At 37.9% G+C, this 19927-nt stretch overlaps 1 protein-coding gene across 1 annotated transcript in view; it reads right to left on the bottom strand.

Moving 5' to 3' along the window:
* LOC122792954 (integrin beta-2-like) overlaps nt 1-19927 on the bottom strand; it is a 1413174-nt gene that overhangs the window by 1234244 nt on the left and 159003 nt on the right. Inside the window, exon 2 of the mRNA XM_044060545.1 lies at nt 10941-10998. Within this exon, the coding sequence (XP_043916480.1) occupies nt 10941-10995 (55 nt within the window). The 5' untranslated portion in view covers nt 10996-10998. The remainder of the gene's footprint in view (nt 1-10940; nt 10999-19927) is intronic.

The raw sequence follows: 19927 nt of genomic DNA, 5'->3' as shown, positions 1-19927 counted from the left end.
TGAGTCATCTTGGTGATGTGGTCTTCTTTGAAGTGCGCTTTTGTCCATCTGACATGGACCCATATATATATATATATATATATATATATATATATATATATATATATCTATATATATCTATATATATATATATATATATATATATATATATCTATATATATATATATATATATATATATATACTTTCTCTTCCTCTTCTGTAAGCTCAGCTAAAATGATACGCAGTTTAGACTATTATTTGCTGGCCAGCACAACACTCATTAAAGAATGTCTATTGTCTCCTATGACATCAGCATATGGATAAATGCTCAAATACATAACAGTGATCAAAAGTGACTGTCTGGATTATGTCTTCTATTAAACCTGTTTGTGCCTGTTGTCACCTAAAAGAAATATTTAGTTTACTGGAAGATCAAGCATTTTTATCTCATTTTGTGAGACCTCAGATTCAAGATTATTTTATAAAGGGTCAAAGGCGCTCAGTATACAGATGATGTTGTGTAGGTCTCTACCCCCTACACACAAACTTCTCTGAAAACTGCCTTTGTTTCACAGACATCACAATTCAAATTGCTGTTTTTGAATAATTGTTTAGTGAGCTATTATTACTGTAAACTTTGCACCACAGCTAATGACATAATACGATGACATCTAAAATGCAGGTTTTTGTCCTTCCTGACAGCCTATCATAGAGTTGGACCTGGTCCTTCTAGCTTGTTTAATGGCAGCACATGGCACCATTACATTTTTCCCATCTGAAGCATTTAACTAAATATCCTGACAGTGTTGCTGCAGTATCCTTTAATTAAGGCATCACCTAGTTCTGTGGATATTTGTTCAGTACTATTATTGTTCTTGTCTTAGTCTCCTTCTCTCTGTCTTCACAACCCCATTTGCTTACTTTATTGTAATTCACATGAAATATTTTGGCCTCCTTTCACTGTATTCTCTGTGCTAAATCTGCTTTTCATAGGTTGATAGGTGTGTACTAGGCTAATGGCACTGAAGCCTTTATAAGTCTAGCCCATAGAAGTGACCTGGCATTGTGCCACCCGACGTTAGTTCCCAGTGCCTCTATCCAGCAGAGTCACTGGAGTGATCCCCGGGGTGAACTTTCTATTTCCCATCCACTCATCAAGATTTCTCTTGAAGAAAGTCAGTGATTTGCTCTGCTTGACATGTATGGGAAGTCTATTCCAGAGCATGGGCAGTCTCTAGGTTATGAACTTGTCCCTCCAGCATGTTCTGTTGATTGTGGTAATGACGTTGAGGTGTCTGGAGCGTGTGTTGCGGAGGGATTGGGATTTCTTTCAGTATAGCATTTCTAACACAGCTGGGTCAGACATGGCAATGTAAGTCAAGCAGAGATCTCCTCTTAGTAGACGATATGAGACAGAGAAAAGCTGGAGTTTTTTTAGTCTGTCTGTGTAGGACATGTGTTTAAGGCCTAGGATCCTCTTCATGAAGTACTTTTGTGGCCTCTCCAGCTGTTGCAGGTGTCTAGTGAGGTACATGCCAAATGGGGCATTATACTTTATGATTAGTCTAATGAGGGAAGAGTAGAGAGAAATGATGACCTCTTTCTTCCTGGATGCAAAACTTTTGGTAATGAGATGTGCCACATAGAAGGACTTTCTGATCACAGTGGCAATGTGGAGGTCGAAGGAGACGTTGATGTCAGCCTGTGTCCCCAGATCTCTTATAATGCTTTTAGTGTTCACTGGGCTCCGATTGATGTGGTAATTAGTGGGAACTGAGTTTTGCCCAAAGGGGATGATGAGACATTTTTTGGCATTAAGCTAAAGGCCATGGTTTCAACACCGGTCATTGGTCTCAGTGAGGCCTTTCTGTAGGATGTCTGCATCACTTGGGGAGTTAATAATGGCTTCCAGCTTGCAGTCGTCTGCAAACCTGGTCAGCCAGAGTCCCTCCATGTTGGCCTGGACCTCTGAGAAGTAGATGCCAAACAAGAGAGGACCCAGGACCAGTCCCTGTGGGATTCCACTCGTGACTGGTCAGCAGTCTGACTTTGAGTCCACTACTTTCATGCTGTGGGTTCTATCTGTGAGACAATTTGCAACCCACCTAACAATATAGGGGTTGATGCCTAGTTATATAGTTATAGTCATAACCACCATAGCCTCCATCTCCATGTAATATGTTTGTTATGTGATCCCTGAGTCTTGACTGTTTTCATATAAACCTGAAAGTACTGATTGAACATGCTCAGTTGTGAATTGCACCTTAACATATACATTGTGGGGTGAGTAATTATTTTCTTTTGGCCAGTCTTCCAGGATATCAAACATTTTGTCTTAACCTGCTTCTTTGCTGAACTAATGTTGACCACCCTTTCAAATGCCCACTGTGGAGACATGGAATTTTGCAGGACAAACTATGCTCGCCACCACGGCAAATTACAGAATTATGCTCTTCTCTCAAAATGAAGGCTCATTCTTGTTGAATTTGGGTTGTTTTTTTTTTTTGCTTCATATATTAGGGCATTTCAGTTACAAAATAATAGTCTTATGCAACTTTGAGGAAACTTGAAGAAGCACTTCTGGTCCTGAAATTTCAGGACATTTGCCGTTATTCATGCTTTTTCTCAGGACATAACTGCCCAAAAAGGGACTGTCCTGTATAAAGAGGGACAGGTGGTAACTCTAACTGAATTGCATGATGGTGAAACACAGAGGCTCACTGGTTGAGACCTCTGGTTCCTACTTATAATTTCTGAGGTTCATTCCTGATTTCAGTTCAGTGTTTGTGTGAAGTTTGCATGTTCACCCATGTTTTTGAAGGCTTTCTCTGCGTATTCCAGTTTTGTTTTAAAATCAAATGCTGGTTGTCACTGGCTGCTTGAAAATATCAAAACACACACACACACACACACACACACACACACACACACACACACACACACACACATATATATATGGTTCTACCTCACTTCGACGACATGCCGGAACATCGACACGGAAATCGCGAGCCCCAGAAGATCTATATATATATATATATATATATATATATATATATATATATATATATATATATATATATATATATATATATATATATATATATATATATATATATATATATATATATATATATATACTGAACTTAAGAGTCTCAGATAGACTGTGTCATTTACTCAGGTCAACTGTACCCCAAAATTAAAAGAAAACTATTATATTTTGACTTTTCTGTATTACCTGGGTCCATACACCACTCCTGTACCACTGTAACTGCTTATCAGTAATTTCTTACACCTCAAAATGGCGTAATGGGGGGCTGACATGCTGCATGATTTTGTTTTACAGTCAATGTTTCTACTTCCCTGATGTAATTTTGTTGGGCAAATGTGTGCCCTGTGATGAGATAACAGCTTGACGTGATCTTATTTATTAATTAATTTATTTATTTATTAGTTTGTTCTGAATTTGTTGACCAGATAGAGCACTGATCCCACCGGACCTATTTCAGTTTAAGAGAAAACCTTACAATCTTGAAATGAGAGTAATATAATTTCTTGCATTTTTAACTCTCTGCATTAGTTTGTTTCCTTTGATTTTTAATAGTGACCATCTCTGACAAAGCATTTAAAGGAACATCTGCACATTAAACCTTGAAGCAGCACACTGCTAGCAGCTTTTTTGACTTTTTCCAAGTTGCAGTTGCTAGCTAATGTTTGAGGATTGCTACCTATGACTAATAGGTTGTATTCAGGCTAGCTTGCCCTGCACTCTAACAGGTCCTTGTTGACACTCTAGCTAGGAATTTGTGTCACCATCCCTCCCCGTACTCAATGACGTACTTCAGCCAAATACTCTTAATTTAATTTCTCCAAGTCTTTTTGGTTTCTAGTACCATTCCCAAGTCAAAGTATGATTTAAGTTCATGAAATTAGTATTGTTTCAATCTTAGATGTCAGCCAAAAGTGCTCTTCGTAGCACACACAATGTGCTCAGAACTGATTCCTTCTATAATTCATATGGAGTTACATGTATCAGTAGCATATATAAATATGATTGTAAATTAATTTTTCAGACCCATTGCTCCTCCTGTTGGAACTGTCTGGGTATCCTTCTTCCAAATTGCCCTCTTTTCTACCTGAAAATTCTTGTACTTTATGACTTTATCTCTCTGTGTGCATAAGACACTGTAATCACTATGTGTGACAATTTCAACAATCAATGCTACTTTTATCTTCTTTTCATGGACTACTATATCTGGTTTTCTTGCATCTGTTTTTTTGAACTGTTGGTAATGGGTGATCCCAAGTGATATACATTTCATCATTCTCTATAATGCTTTGTGTCTCATGTTTCCAATGCTCCTTGGCTACTTTAATATTGTAATGTTTACACAACCCCCCAGTGCAACAGTCTTTCCACACTATTATGCCTTTCAGTGCACAGGCCCTCTGCCATTAGTGCATCACACCCAGCAACAAGATGTATGACTGTTTCCATTTCTGTTTTACAAAACCTGCATTTGCCTGTTTCTTCCACATCTTCAATGGACTTTGTAAACCAACAGGTATGTAGTCCACTATCCTGGGCTGCTAATATTAACTTTTCATCTTTTGGTTTAAATTCATCTCTTCTTAACCATTCCTGTGTCAGATCCTGACCGACATGAGATTGTTCTAGGAGTTTTCTGTGCTTGTAACTACATTAATGCTTTTTCTACATTTCTTGCATTCTCATGTGATCCTTTTTATATTCTTTCTTTGTTTTTTGGCACCTTTAGTTGCTGCCTGATGTTTGACTACTTCTGGTCTGATTTCCATTCCCGCTTGACACTCATATACTTCTGCTAAACTATGCAGGGAAGTCATCTTAAACTTGTTCTCCTCATATTTTAAAACTTCACTGTCTTTGGATTTGGTGAAGTCAGCAGATATGTATACAGTCCTATGACTGCAGGTCTATACATGTTATCAGTTTCGAGGAGCTCCATGCATCCTTCAGAATGAGGAATGTATAATATTGGTATACACTGATTTTTATATATATCATTTGATAAGCATGAAACATTTTTCTTGTTTTCCTGATCAACTGAGCCAGTACCTTTTGGAGCCAGTCAGTCACCCTAAAATTGTAAATTAGAACAGGAAAAGCCAATTGGTTTATAGCTTGGACTTTGTTCTTGGATGTCAGGACTGTAATTTCAGTCTTCTAAAATATTACTACTAAGATTTGTCCGTGTTTTTTTCATGTTTTATTGTTGATCCTTCATCAGTTATCAAATATTTACACACTCCCTCCAGCTCAAGTTCCTTTGTATCACACTCCTGTACCAGGCTGATATTTTGTTGGTGTTGCAGCTATCCTGCTTTAAATGTTGCTTTTGCACATTTGTCATGATGAAATGACATTCTTATATCACCTGAGAAAGTTTTAACCACTTGCAGTTGCACTTTCAGTTTCTCATCTGATGAACTATACAGTTTTAAATCATCCACAAAAAGAAGATGAGAAGTTGTTACACTTGGTTGTTTTCTGGGAGCCAAATTGTAACCATGACTTAATATGTTAAGTAGACAGCTTAATGGGTTAAGAACAAGAAAATAGGGCAGAAGTGACAAAGAATCACCCTGGAATATCCCCCTTTGAATTTTTATCCCTGGGATAATAATTTGCCCTTTATTATGGCTTAGCTGCAAAGTAGCTTGCCACTATTTCATACTCACTACAATGTAACTCAGTATAGGGTGTATCTTACACATCTGTAAGCACTCCTTTATCCATGAATGTGGGATGCTAACAAATGTTTTTTTGTACTCTCTCTATGACATACGTAGATTCTTCTCCTTTTCACAATTCTCCATTATGACTTTATGTAACAACAAATGATCCTTAGTTCCATATGACTTTCTTTTGTTACACTTTTGTTCTATTACCATGACTGAGTTTTCTTTTAAATGACCATAAATTCTGTCAGCATCCATTTCAGTATATAGTTTATACATCTTTGGAAGGCAAATTATTAGTCTATAGTTTTTAGGATAACTTGCAGGTTCACTCTTAAGGAAGAGTATAATTTTTTCAGGTCTATATCACTTTATCGAAGTTTTCTTACCTGGAACGGCTATTCATCGAACTGACATCTTCAAACAGTCCCTCATTGCATGTTCACATCAGTAAACATTTTTCTCACAGTAAGAAACCACATGGCCAGCATGCCTACTTACACACATGCCACAGTACATCAAACCCACCAAAGTGGGGGTTACACCACCCACACCCCCAATGTGGGGAGGGCTGCACTTACCATACCCCCCACTAATACATACCAACTCTGAGATCGCACTACAGTGGGTAAAAGTGCAATTTCTGTATGTTGGCCAAGTGACTTCCTTCCCTGGAAAAAACATTCACTGATGTTACGTTCGATGAAGGGCTATTCGATGATGTTGGTTCGATGAATAAGCTGTTTGAGGTAAGTAAACTTCAATGAAGTGATACAGACCCCATTTTTTCCTGTTGTTAACCAGGTTGTGTCTTTTCAGGATGTACATATAAGTAGTTCTTACTCAGGGCTAAATCTTTTTCTAAAAATGTTAGTACTTTTTAGCCAGAAGTTAGGTACTGCATCTGGGCCTAGGGGTTTCAATTTAGGAGCTTTTCTTAATTTTGTTTCAATTTCTGTGGCTGTTACTTCATCCCATTTCATATATTGTACATTTGAACTTCTTATTCTTTCTTTTACTTCTTTTATCCATTCAGTGTCTTTGTTACGTTCCACAGGGTCTTCATAGATATTTCTCCAATCTATTTCTTCTTTTTTGGTGGTATTTCTATTCCTTTTGCTTTGCTTCCCAATTCTCTATAAAACATTTTGGGTCTTCACTGAATTGCTTAGTTTGTACTTTTCCATTATATTTATCTGTATGTCTTCTAAGTTTTTCTGTTAGTGTTGATATCTTTAGTTTATTAATTGCAGTAGTGTATGGTAAATCCTGGTCTGATCTGATAGTGCACTTTGCTTTTATCACGCCTCTCTAAGTATTTTTGTTGAACTGCTTCCTGTTTTATAGTCTTCAAAGCATAACACTTCTTGTCTTAATTGCTTTACAGTTTCCTCTATTTGATGCTTCCATGATGGCATTTGATTTCTTCAGTTTCTTTCCCTTATTGCTGTATGTTTTACTGGTAAAGATTTTATTTGTTATTAATTTATCTTACTGTGTTCATCAATTTAATAAGACAATTTTGGTCTTATTGACTTTCTGTAATCTATTTCTTTCATTGATCTTAATATGTTTATCCATCTTTATAAAACTGAGCAACTGTTCCCTTGGATCATTTTCTTTTAAACTGAGGGTACATTCTTTATTCTCAGTTTCCTGTGGGCATTCTACAGGAAAGTTCCAGAATATCTTCTTGTGCCATATTCTCTTCAGCTGCATCCTGCATCATCTGTTGCTCTTTCATATGGGAAGTTACTGGCCTGTCACTTCACAGCATTGACTGTGTCAGAGTTGCCACTCTTTCCATCTCCGTACCTTTTGTGCAACTCCAACTGAACCTTTGTACTGCTTTCCTACTGAAGGCTCCAGATTACCATCATGTGGCAAGTGATCAGATATTTCCTGTTCCATGTGCTTCTCCTTAATTCTGGGGACTCATCATGCTGTAATGTTACCAGAATTGGATTTTCTACACTAAATCCTTCACTTCGCATATAATTTATAACTTTAGTTTATATTTCTTTAACTTCTCCATTACTAATTCTCTTTTCAACCTCCCTGCTTTGTTTTCTTATTTTTTGTACTGTGACATTTTCCATATCCGAATGCCTTTGCCTATATTTCTATTCGTATATCTTTGGTGCTTCTTTTTGTACTGATTAGTTTTGTTTTCACCATTGCATAAATGCTGCACCACATTAAATCTGTTTTTCTTTCCCTCAGATGTCTCTTATATCTACACTCTAACAGATCTTTGTTGACACTCTAGCTAGGAATTTGAGTCTCATACTTTAGCCGCACTCACTGACTTGCATCAGCCAAATACTGCCTATAGAATACAACAGCTGTTGTGACAAATACTACAAGAAAATAGCCTGTGATTTTAAAGAAAAACTACAAAATGAAATGCTGTCAGAAACCAGGAAAGTAAATTAAACCTATTTTATTCAATGTGGTACTCTTGTTTTTTTGTTTTTTTTTTATTAAAGGGGAAAACAAATGTGACATGTGACAGGAGTCTTCTTGATCATTCACATTTGATGACCAATTATTTTTGGCCTGGCACTGCTGACTCCAGATTCTTCAACTGCTAGTTCCTTTATCGTCCCTCCTCACAGATCCCTAATCCCTGTTGTTCCCCCAGTGTGACATACCCAGAGGGTCTCCCCTCACATGATAGCCCATAAATAAGAGATCTCCATTTCCCATATTCAGATTGTAAGAAGAGCGAGCTGCTAAGTACTGAGAGTAGGACAGAGACAGCTTAGGAGCAGTCATATTATGGTTTTCAGGGGTTTTCTTCAGACATTCCCCTCTAAGGCTGGGCGGTCAATAAGGTGTGACCTATGACAACAAGTCTGCCTAGATCAGGGTTTGCACTAAATTACTTGAACATTCAGTGGATAGTTCTGTATTGTTACCAACCTAAACAGAGTGTCTGCAGATAGGTTTTGAGCCTTCCAAATGTTCTTTGTCTTCTACATCCAGCCTCCTCAGCCATTCAGCACATCTTAGCTGTGAATTTTTTGAGAGCCCTGGCATCCATCTGGGCTTCAATGAATAACCAGCTCTTACTAGCTCTCTCTCTACTTCCCCTGATGGGCATAACAATCCTCACCATCAACTCCTTCAATTGCATGGGCTACTAATGAAACTCAGGTCACCTAGACCACAGTCAGGGTTTCATCTTTTATGTCCTGGCAGCCGGCTACATTTGAAAACTAAATTTTAGCATTTGCTTTTAGCTGTGGTGGTGATGTTGTGGTAGCGTTGTCACCTCACAGTAAGACATTGTCCTGTTCGATTCTCAGCTAAAGTGTCTTCTGTGTGGAGACATGCGTGAATGGGCGTACCTTCGTTGAAGGTTGTGCATCAGGGATGGCAACTCGGTACGTAAAAATCTACTGACAATCATTAGCAGACTGGAGTTCCGCTGTGGCAACCCCTAACCGGGGAAAGCCAAAAGATACAACAAGTAGTTTAGCTTCAGACTGTACTAATTACCCTGTAGCTACAATCAGAGACCTAACCTAATTACTCCATTTTTTTGTAATAATGCTACATGCCTGAAGTGCACCTATCCCTCCTTTTCTACATGATGCAACAGGTGATGGGGCAAACATAAGAAAGAAAAACAAAATTTCACACAAACCTGCACAGAAACAAATGCAAGCATAAAACATTGAATTATTCTTAACTGATTACTTTGCTACATGTAACTGTCTTAATGCTAGATTAAAGGAAATGAAAACCATTTTTGGAAAGAAAGCTGTAATTTTGGTGGCATTGCCCTTTAAAAGTGAATATATTAAGAAGTTCTTCTTGCATTTATTACATATTTCAAATTCTGGATAAGTACTTTGTAACTTACTTGCTTCTTTCTTGAACTTACATAGACTGCAGATATAGTGAATAGTGCAGTTCTTTCACAAGTCAGCATGTTTTTTATTAGAATTTGAATCATGTTTGTCTACTAGTTGAATGAACTGTTTTTCCATTTGTAAGATTTTGGAGGTCTTCTCCCCAGACCTCCACTGAAAATGAGCCATGACCCACCAGACAATTTAAGTGAACAAAACCAAAATAAATAAATAGAATGGTGTCACAGTAGTCTATGGCTTACATTTGCTATACTTGCAGATCAGTAAATATAATGTGTGACCTTCATTCTAAAGTTACAAATATTTAACTCATTAAAGCCTAGTGAGGCCTCCAGTCATTTCTTCAGTTTCATCCTACTGATGCCTGTAGGCATCTAATATTTTCTATTCATATTTATATTAATAATTCTAAAACTGTGTTGCGTACTAGTTATTGAAATATTTCATCTTAAGAGTTACATGATGGACAGTACAACTGCAGTAATACTCGGATTCTGTTTAGTGCAGGTAAAGAGATATCAGTTGCTGTTTATCTAACATTTATTTATATTTTTATAAATGTCATACTTCCCTAAAAAATTCAACAACCAACTGATACAGACAGAACTATTAAGCCTCATGAAAACCCTTAGATGTCAACAAAATGTTGCTGACAGTATGTGTGTAACTTGAGTGGTTGCTGGGATATTGCAAGATGTGTACATAATATTGCAAATGTAAGATTTACTTTGGTTACTGTGTCTTCTAAACTCCAGTTTAAGACCTAGGTCCTAAACAACTATTTACACTTCTTCAGTAAACACTATGTCTCCACACTATGTCTCCAGAAGTATGAACATTTGATTGAAATGTGAGAACATAATTTGCTTTTATTAAAAAGCTTAGGCTCCTTCCATTGGAAGTCACAGTGCAAACTTCCAGGGATCCACTGGAGGGTACTGCGGTGGTGGTGCTGCTGTAGCATTGTTGCCTCACAGTAAGACATTGTCCTGTTCGATTCTCAGCTAGAGCGTCTTCTGTGTGAAGACATGCATGAATGGGCATACCTTCGTTGAAGGTTGTGCATCAGGGCTGGCAACTCGGCACGTAAAAATCTACTCCCAATCATTAGTGGACTGGAGTTCTGCTGTGGCGACCCCTAACCGGGAAAAGCCGAAAGACACAACAACAACAAGAGAGAAAATTCAGCAGCAGGTACCTCAGTAAAGGAGCAGACAAGAATGCTCAAAATGAAATTAATCTTTACTTATTAAAATCAGTTAATTCCACATTGCTTTAAACTCAGGTGCAAAGTCAGATGTTCACGTTCATGTCATTTCACAATAGTGCAGAGAGTACAGTGAGAAATAAGTGAGTCTTACCAGAATGTAACACCATGAAAAAGATTAAAACAGGAAGATGAAGACTACCACGCATTTCCTGAAAAATGACAGAAAAAAACATCAGTAAGTGAGAAATCTCTTTTCCTGTGAGATTAACAAGATATGATGGAAATAAACACGTTCTTAGATTACTTTTTTAACATTTACCTGCAGTAGCAGCAACAACAGGGATTCTGAAAAGCTGAAATCATTCCATCACTGCATACAACAAAAGGCTGCAATACATTGCTTTAGCGAATGGGCAAACTTTACATCTGCACCCTGGCTGGAGAACAAATGTTCTCCAACAGGGTATTAATATAGAAGCAATGACTGCTGAAAAACAAGTCTGGCGCTTTATGGCAGCATATCAAGATGCAGTGGCGCTCGGACTGTTAAAGACTAACTGCCACCATTATTTTATGCTCGCTAAGCAGCATCTGCTGTTTAGTGAGTGTAAAATGTAAAAAGTGTGTTTATGTTTGTTTGTGAGTGTATGCATACATGTGAGTGAAAGTGAGATCGATCGAGCCATTATTTTACACTCACTAAGCAGAGCTTTTGCTGTTTAACGAGTGTAAAAAAAATAAATAGAAAAAAGTGTGTGTGTATATGTATATATATATATATATATATATATATATATATATATATATATATATATATATATATATATATATGGATTCACTTCATAACACTGAAACTTCAAAATACTGAAAATGACAAACTTTCATAATATGAAAGAGAAAAAATTGACACAAAAATATACTGAAAATACTCAAAATACTGAAAACATATTAGCATTAAAGAACAACATAAACAAGTATCAATACCTGCATATATGGTAAGCAAGCTCTAGGGCACTCACACTTCCCCCCTTGCTAATTATATATATATCCAAGATTGCACTAACTACACCCTGCGTATCTTGGAGTGTCCCTACATACGAGTGTGTTTATGTTTCTGTCTGCGTGTGTGAGTGATTGCATGCATGAAAGCATAAGAGACTGTGTATGAGAGAAAGAGAGAGAGAGTGGACAGTAAGATCGATTGAGTGGTTATTTTACATTCGCTAAGCAGCGCTTTTGCTATTTAGCGAGTGTAAAGTAAAAAAAGAAAAGAAAATTAATATAAAAAAGTGTGTGTGTATGTTTGTGAGTTAGAGTGTATATAGGTATGAAAGCAGAAGAGACTGTGTGTGTGTGTGTGTGTGTGTGTGTGTGTGTGTGTGTGTGTGTGTGTGTGTGTGTGTGTGAGAGAGAGAGAGAGAGAGAGAGAGAGACACAGTGAAGAGTGAAAGCTGTTCCTGGCAGCAGCAGTAGTTAAGAGGTCTGCGTCTGCATACCTCTCGACCTCTTACCTCAACATAGCTGGATAAACATAAAATAAACAGGGGACAAAAGCTCAAAATAACAATATATAGAGAATTAGGTTTGATGGTTTGTAAGATGCTTTTGTAATTAGTGCTTTCAGCAAGGTGTTATTTTATGGTAGATTTGAACTTGTTGTAAAGAGTTTAGGTAAAGAAAGAGAGCTCAGAATATAAGGCAAACATGCAAAGCAGAATAGTATGTCAAGTGAAGTACTTGGCTTGTAAGTTATATGCTACATATATACAGTTAAGAGTAACAGGGAATGGGAAACCCCAAACCCCCGAAACTTAACTTCTATAAGTTGACACGGTCTACCTTTCATACTGTAATTTTTCTGTTGTTGGCAACCCTCTCATACATGATTTGCCTTTCAAAAATAGTTACTTTTTATGTTTGCAGTAACATATTTTGACTATCTATGAAAAGAACCAAAAAAAAAAAAAAATAAATAAATACATACCTGGACATTTTTTAAAGTGTTATGTTTTGGATGTAAAATGCTCCCTCCAACACCATTAACTTATACTACAGCAAGTTTGCAACATTAGGTGGAGGAGCTATTTTACATCAAAAATATATAAAAATAATATAGTACTTAAAAAAAAAATAAGTAAGTAAAACACAACAATTTTACAGAGTCCATTCCCTAAATGCAATAATGCCGTCCTGGGTGTGTGTTAATGAGTAATTAACACCCTTCCATGGGTGTAGAGGCCCCCCGCCTGCAGTGTTGGGCCTCATAACACCCCTGGGTCGGTGTTAACTACACATTAACACACACCCTGGAGGGTATTATTGCTTGCTTGTTTACATAATCACCTTGGGGATGGAGGCAGCTGAGGACTCCAGCAAAATTTGAAAATGTTAATAAAAAGATAGTGACAATTTAAATATTTACAGCGAATGTGCGGCAGATATATTTCTCATATTTCTCATTTGGTAATGGAAGGAAAGAAATAAACATTAAAGCAATAACAAATGATGAAATTATTTTTGTCCCAAACATTCAGGGTAATGATGCAATAGGCATGAGAATTCAAGTTGTACAACTGCACAAGAAAATGAGAAGCACAGAAACTGCATAGCCCTTCTTCTTTTATTTGTGAAGAACCTGAAACATGCATTTGCTGAATTTACTGACACACATTAAATAAAGTACTCTGTATGTTTTTGTTCCTGTTTTTTTGTTAACATCAACATCATACTCCTCAACCATACATAAATATTGTAGACTGCATAATTCCCTAAAAAAGCAACAGAAAGAATCAGTGAGTAAAAACTGCTGCCATTATACTGCAGTTTATCTATTTGTCACAAGACGTCTTAAATATCTTGACAACAGAACTAGCTCAGTAGCATATTCCATTGAGTTATCACAACTGAATTGAACTAACAAGATTTATTGGTCATTATATGTTTATATGTTTACAGACCTAAAAAGCAGTTAGTCAAAGCTCAGTCTGAAAAGCCCTTTGTCTTGTACATACAGGTTTGTAACCCAGTGCATCAGGTTTCCTTTGCCCCCTTATTTATTGTGTAGCTCTTACTGTGACTGTCCCAGTGGCACTTTTAAGCCCATGGATAGTAGTGGGTTTTCAGACATGATTGGCGTGAACTCCCCTCCCATCTCAAATGCAGGTGTTTGGGAGCAGGTCTATGGCATGTAGGTAAACACTTGTTGAGAACCAGGAGAAGTTTATTATTATTATTATTATTCCATGTGATTAGACTGTTTGTTTTCTACCGAGTAAGTGAAAAGATACACTAAATTACAAGTTTCTTGCACCTACTTTCCAAATATTTGCCAATGAAATAGTGGGTCTTCTAAAATTAAAGGTTGGTTGGTTGTGTCTTTCGGCTTTTTCCCAGTTAGGGGTCGCCACAGCGGAACTCTGGTCCGCTAATGATTGGCAGTTGATTTTTACGTACCGAGTTGCCAGCCCTGACGCACAACCGTCAACGAAGGAACGCCCATTCACGCATGTCTCCACGCAGAAGACGCTCTAGCTGAGAGTCGAACCGGGCAGCATCTTACTGTAAGGCGACAATGCTAAGAGTTAATGCATTTTTTTACTTCTTTTTCGGTTCCCCTCAGTCTCAAGATCATAGATCCAATAAACTCCCACTCACTGACAACTGTGCCTCCATTCATCCACTTTTCCTATACAACCCTATGGTGTGAGAACTAGGCATCAGGGTATTTTGGCTGCCATAGTACTACAAAGGGGTGCTTTGTCGTCTCCCTTCTCCGCAAGTCATCTGCATTAAATAACATCATGTAGCACCTCCCCCGTTCTATAATGTTGGCCATCTATGTGAACTTTTTTCTCTTTATCAGTGGAAAGCACCAGCCTCTACTAAATCTCTGAAGAGTTCTGAGGATAACACTAGGAACAGAACGTCAAGTCAGGGATTGAATAGTTTGATTCCATTATCTGAAGAGTTGAGCCGTGAGTATCAGACTGATCAAAGAAAAGCAAAATGCTTGATTCACTATTTTTGAAGGCCTGTAGGCTAAATGGAAAGGTCATATTTGTCTAATCTGATAAATTATGTTGAAATGATTGTTGTCTAACATAGTACAGTGCAGTCAGGATACTTATCTTTATAACCAGATTTTGGTAGCATGTACTTCTTCCTACATAATGGCATGAATATATAGGTGAATACCAATATTTATGTATAGCTGCTAAATTTATTTCCACTTATTTTGTGGAAGTAGCATGGAAAAATTGTGGATTTAGATGATGCTCTAAATATGTGCACAAGGTCCTGCCCCAGGACAGGCATTCCTTGAGTGTGGTGTGCTTGAGTGCAGTGCACTTAAAGGAGCATTGTGACATCTGTGTTAGGTTTGAACAAAGAGCCTTGCAGTTAGATGTAAAAGGTTAATTTTGAAAAGATTTCTGCCAACAGACTCCCTTGATGAAAACTAGCGAAAGGAAAAGGACAAGAGAAAGGTGATTTGGTTGCCCTGCTGTTTCCTCAGAGGCCTTCTCCATTTCCTCCTAAAAGACCTGGAATAGAAGATAGTTCCACAGTTAATTGTGCTAGATAAGCATAAGAACAGACCATCTTCTTTCTCTACTTGTACTACCAGAAAAGAAACTTTCAGCTGTAGCACAAACTGAAGTTTCCACTGTTTCTTTTCCAGTTCTACTTCATTCTTTCCGACATACCCAGTGTCTCTGTCCATTGCTGGGTCTACCAGCCTCTCCTACAGCCCCTGAACTATTTCCATTCTAAGGCTGGGCATGGTGCAGATACTAAGAGCATTCTGATGGGTCTTGTTATTGACACCAGGGGATTTTTAATTTATGACTTACCCCTTGGTTCCCCCCCCCTGCATTCTCCTGTTTACATCTGAGGGCTACTCCCCTATATGGACCACACCTCCCATATGGAATGTCTAGATAAATTTAAAATAGAAAACAAGTACCGAACCAACATGGCCATGTTGGTTCAGTACTTGTTTTCTATTTTAAGTTTGTACAGTTCTCCTGTACTGTACCTCTCACCTGTTCCTATGTATTTTTGTTTTTTTGTGAATGTCTAGATAAATACCTATCCCTTCCTGCCAGCATCACAGATTCCCAAGCCTCTAAACAAATCCTGGTTACTTGAGCTATAGTTAGGGCTTTATCCCCCTACTTTACAAAACTAAAGGAAAAGAAGGAGTAGTGTGGCTTCTCAGTATAAGCCTAAGTTGTCCAGAATTTTATAATCTAGGCCTTATTCTGCCCTCTCAGTGTATTATATCCATTCTCTTCATAGCCTTTCTGTGAACATTAACGAGGACTGGGAAAAGACAGTGAAGGCTTTAGTCAAGGCTAAGTTGGAGATGAGTGTTCCCACCTCTGACCCCTTTATTCTGGGATGGCTAGAGAAACTCCATTTGTTCCCTTCAATTTAATGCCTCCTCAGTGACCTCTGTTTTGGTAATTCATCTGGCTCCATCACCTGCACTGATTTCACCTTTTCATTTGCTGCTGACATAGTCTTCAGTACTTGAAACACTGCATCTGGCTTTTATGGTGTCAAATGTTACTACATTCCAGAGTGTTAACACTGCAGCATCAATCTCAGTTTTGGCTGCAATACCCTCAGTGCCATTGACGTTACTGGTGTCAGTGTTCAATTCCTCAGGCCCAATGCCACCTATAGTGACACAATGGTTAAGTGGTATCTTGGCACCATCAATGATGGGAAGTTTGGCATACAGTTTCTTGGAGATATTGTTTTCTACATTAGGGAAGTCTGGAAGGAGCACCTCCTGTCCAAGGCCAGACAGGATAGAAAAGACACCAATGTAACATCAGCTGCTAAGTGACCATTCCCTGGAACCTACATAGACATCTGCTTTGTTTTCAGATGTGCATGCCTCTGAATTTTTGATCCATCCATATTTTCACACAAAAGATAGAAGAATGGAGGACTGATGGTGGGAAAGATACCTGATGTCCTGATTTTACTCACCTTCCTCATCCTCACGCTCCTCCCTTTCAATAATCCCAGTGAAGAGAAAGTGCGTGCAGTGTTGCCTTACCAGCTGAGTCCTCCATAATTGGCAAGGACATGGCATTCTCCACTCTCCACTCCTGATGAACCCATGATCAAAGAAATCTTTGACATTGTGTATAAAATGGGAGCTTGGCTCACTAACACCATCTCTCTTTCAGAAGAAATGATGCAGGAGGCATTCTGTTCACCTGTAGCTGCTTCTTGGGTGGTTCTCCCACCAACAAAATACTTGCCTTCATGTTGCATGCCTTCATGTTGCAAGGAGACCAGACAAGATCCTCTGCCTCCCCAAAGATTGGGATTGTTGGATAAAGATTCTCTAGTAGTAGCAATGGCTCTTAAAAGAGGACTGACAGACCAGAGTCCATTGCACACCCCACCATTACAGAATCTAGGGTCCATTAAGTAGATAAACCACTACTCACACATGAATAAGTTCTACTGTGAGATGGCCAATGAAATGAAATGAACATTGCAGAAGTTTCATCACTGCAAATTATATGCTGAGTTGGAGGTGCAGGCATCAACTATATTCACTACATCCAACATCTCAAAGAGATTCACTCATAATGCAGCTGGTGGCTCAGTAAGAGCAGGAGGAACAAACACTGCAATTCAAAGACATGCCACATAAGTCTTTGCAAATACCATAAAGGCATAATTCACTAATGACCCTTTCTTAGGGACTGACCTTTTCGATCCAAAGGTGAAACAAAAGCTGTAAAAGTGTGAGAAAAAAGGCAAGATGCTCAATGCAGATGGAATCCAATGTTCCACTGCCCATTCATCTAACCTGATCTTACAGAACTTTTCTCTAATGAAGAGGGGTGCAATGAAGTTGTGATTTAATAAAGGCCAAAAACAAGACTTCCACCAACATTCTGACAGAGGCTGACATAGATGTGGTTCCTACCTACATGACAGAAAATCAGCAAAACCAGTAATTCAGCAGTAGCTCCTAAAGAGGGGTCAGAATCAGAATCCTGAGGGCCTGAGGGGAAAAAGCTCCACATATGCAAAGATACAAATACAGCAGCATACAGCTGTAGTTTGTGTCTACAATTTACAAGTCAGTGCAACTGATATGAAATAAAGCTTATTTATACAGCTGCAGTTAAGTATGATTCAGTTTAGTACAATGCACTCATTGCACTAAAGAGATGAGGACTTCTAAGATGGCTGCACTTTGAGTAACAGCTTAACTCTAGCTCTCCCAATGTGAAAACAGAAACTAAACAGAGAAGGCCAGTAGACTTTTGCATTTATGGGTAAATTTCAGTAACTAGCTAGTAAGTGTACTGCCTGGATAACAGAAAAAAAGAAATATAGAGCTCCTGGAAAAATCAGCTACAAAAAGTGAGGAAGAAACAATGATTAGGGAAAGTTCTGCAGCTGTTCAGCAAAAACCAATGCAACCTCCAGACATGGGTTCCAGTAACCTACAGGAAGATATAAGACAACTGTGCACAGACCTGGTTAAAATAAATGAAATACTGATGCAGTATAGCAACATAAACAACAAAAGACTGGAAAACATATAGAGACTTTAAACTGATATTCAGATGATGTGATAAAGCTGCAAAAATCAGAGGTTGAAATGAAGAAAAGGCTGGCTGAATACGAGACTGCTCAGGAGATGTTTAAAAAAATAACAGAATTAGAGGACAGACCATGTAGGGAAAACCTATGATTTTCAGCTATACCAGTGAACCTGGAAGGAACAGATTGCATTAATTGTATGACAACACAAGCCACTGGACTGGTATTCCACAGCAGGAATTGTTAGTTGAAAGGGCACATCTTATATACTCCAAACCTGGCTATGAGAAAGCAACCTAGACCTTTAATAGTAAAGATGCAATCCTACTGGCAAAAGGAGTTCATTCTGACAAAACTGTGGCAGAAGGACAAAATAATAAAAGTGGGAGACAGTAGAGTGTTTCTGGAGAATGATTACTCATTGTACACCAGGCAGAAGAGGAGAAAATTCATTCTACTATTCAGGGAATGTCGATATACAGTTGTGAGATTCAAACTGCTGTACCCAGCTGAGGGACAAAATCATTTTTTATGAAGTACATGCTAAGGAGGAAATACAAAAGTTTAACAAAATGTGAGCTGTGAAAGAGAAGGAGATTCTGCTTCTTGTTCATCTGGTAATGAAGACCACAGGAAAGACTGTACTTGTGAAACCTTTTCCACTGTTTCAATGGAAAATGTTGGAGAGAAAGAAGGGAGCACGAGAGTTGACTAGAAGAATTAAGAGTACACTGGAATAAAGCAGAGACAGGATTTAGGAGATGGAGATGGACAGTACGAAAATCAGTAACAATGTGATATTACAGTGCAGTAGTTACATTTGTGAAACATGGCAGAACAAGAAAATCTGGAAATATTGGACTTAATATTATTTTTGTGGTTTTCAGTTTTCTTTGCATGTTATAAAGTAAAATGTTCTCAGTTATTTTTAAGTGTAATTGGGATTGTAAATAGGTGGTGTTGCTTTTTTTACTCTTTCTTTCTCCTTTCTCTCTTTCTTCTTGTTCAGTTTTAAGAAATATAGGCAATGCAACATAAAAAAGCCTGATTAAAAGAGCATGAAAAAAGAAAAAAATATTGTGTTTTTTCTCATTTTTGCATGACTGGATTAAGGACCTTAGATTGATTTAGTAACAAGTTTTAAGAGAAAGGAAGTAAATTAAAAATAATATTGACTACTATGAGGCTTTTTTCTAGCAAATGAATGTATGCTTAGCAACAATTTTGTATCTGCCCTTATATCTCCATCGAGACAATCTGATAAAGAGAAATGGGTTATAGTCTGGTAGAAAGTGTTTGGCTGGGGAAAAACAAGAAAAGAGAAAGTGGCTAGGAGAGAATGTTCTCTTAAAGCATTCAGGGGGTTTCTCAGCTGGGAGAACTATAAAGATAAGACAAAGCCTGTTAGCACTTAGCAAAGGCAAAGGCTGCACCATGCATTTTAGCATGGATAACCTTTCTTTTAGGTTAACTCAAGTCTATAAGTATGGCTGTCAGTTTGGGACATTTATTTCTATTTGGAGGGTAAAACTTCAATATTTCAAGATGTTCATA

Source organism: Protopterus annectens, chromosome 2.part0, assembly GCF_019279795.1.
Source record: "Protopterus annectens isolate FY-2018-M chromosome 2.part0, PAN1.0, whole genome shotgun sequence".
Lineage (NCBI taxonomy): Eukaryota > Metazoa > Chordata > Ceratodontiformes > Protopteridae > Protopterus > Protopterus annectens.
Note: the sequence above shows the minus strand (reverse complement) of the source record. Positions and strands in the feature narration are given on the sequence as shown.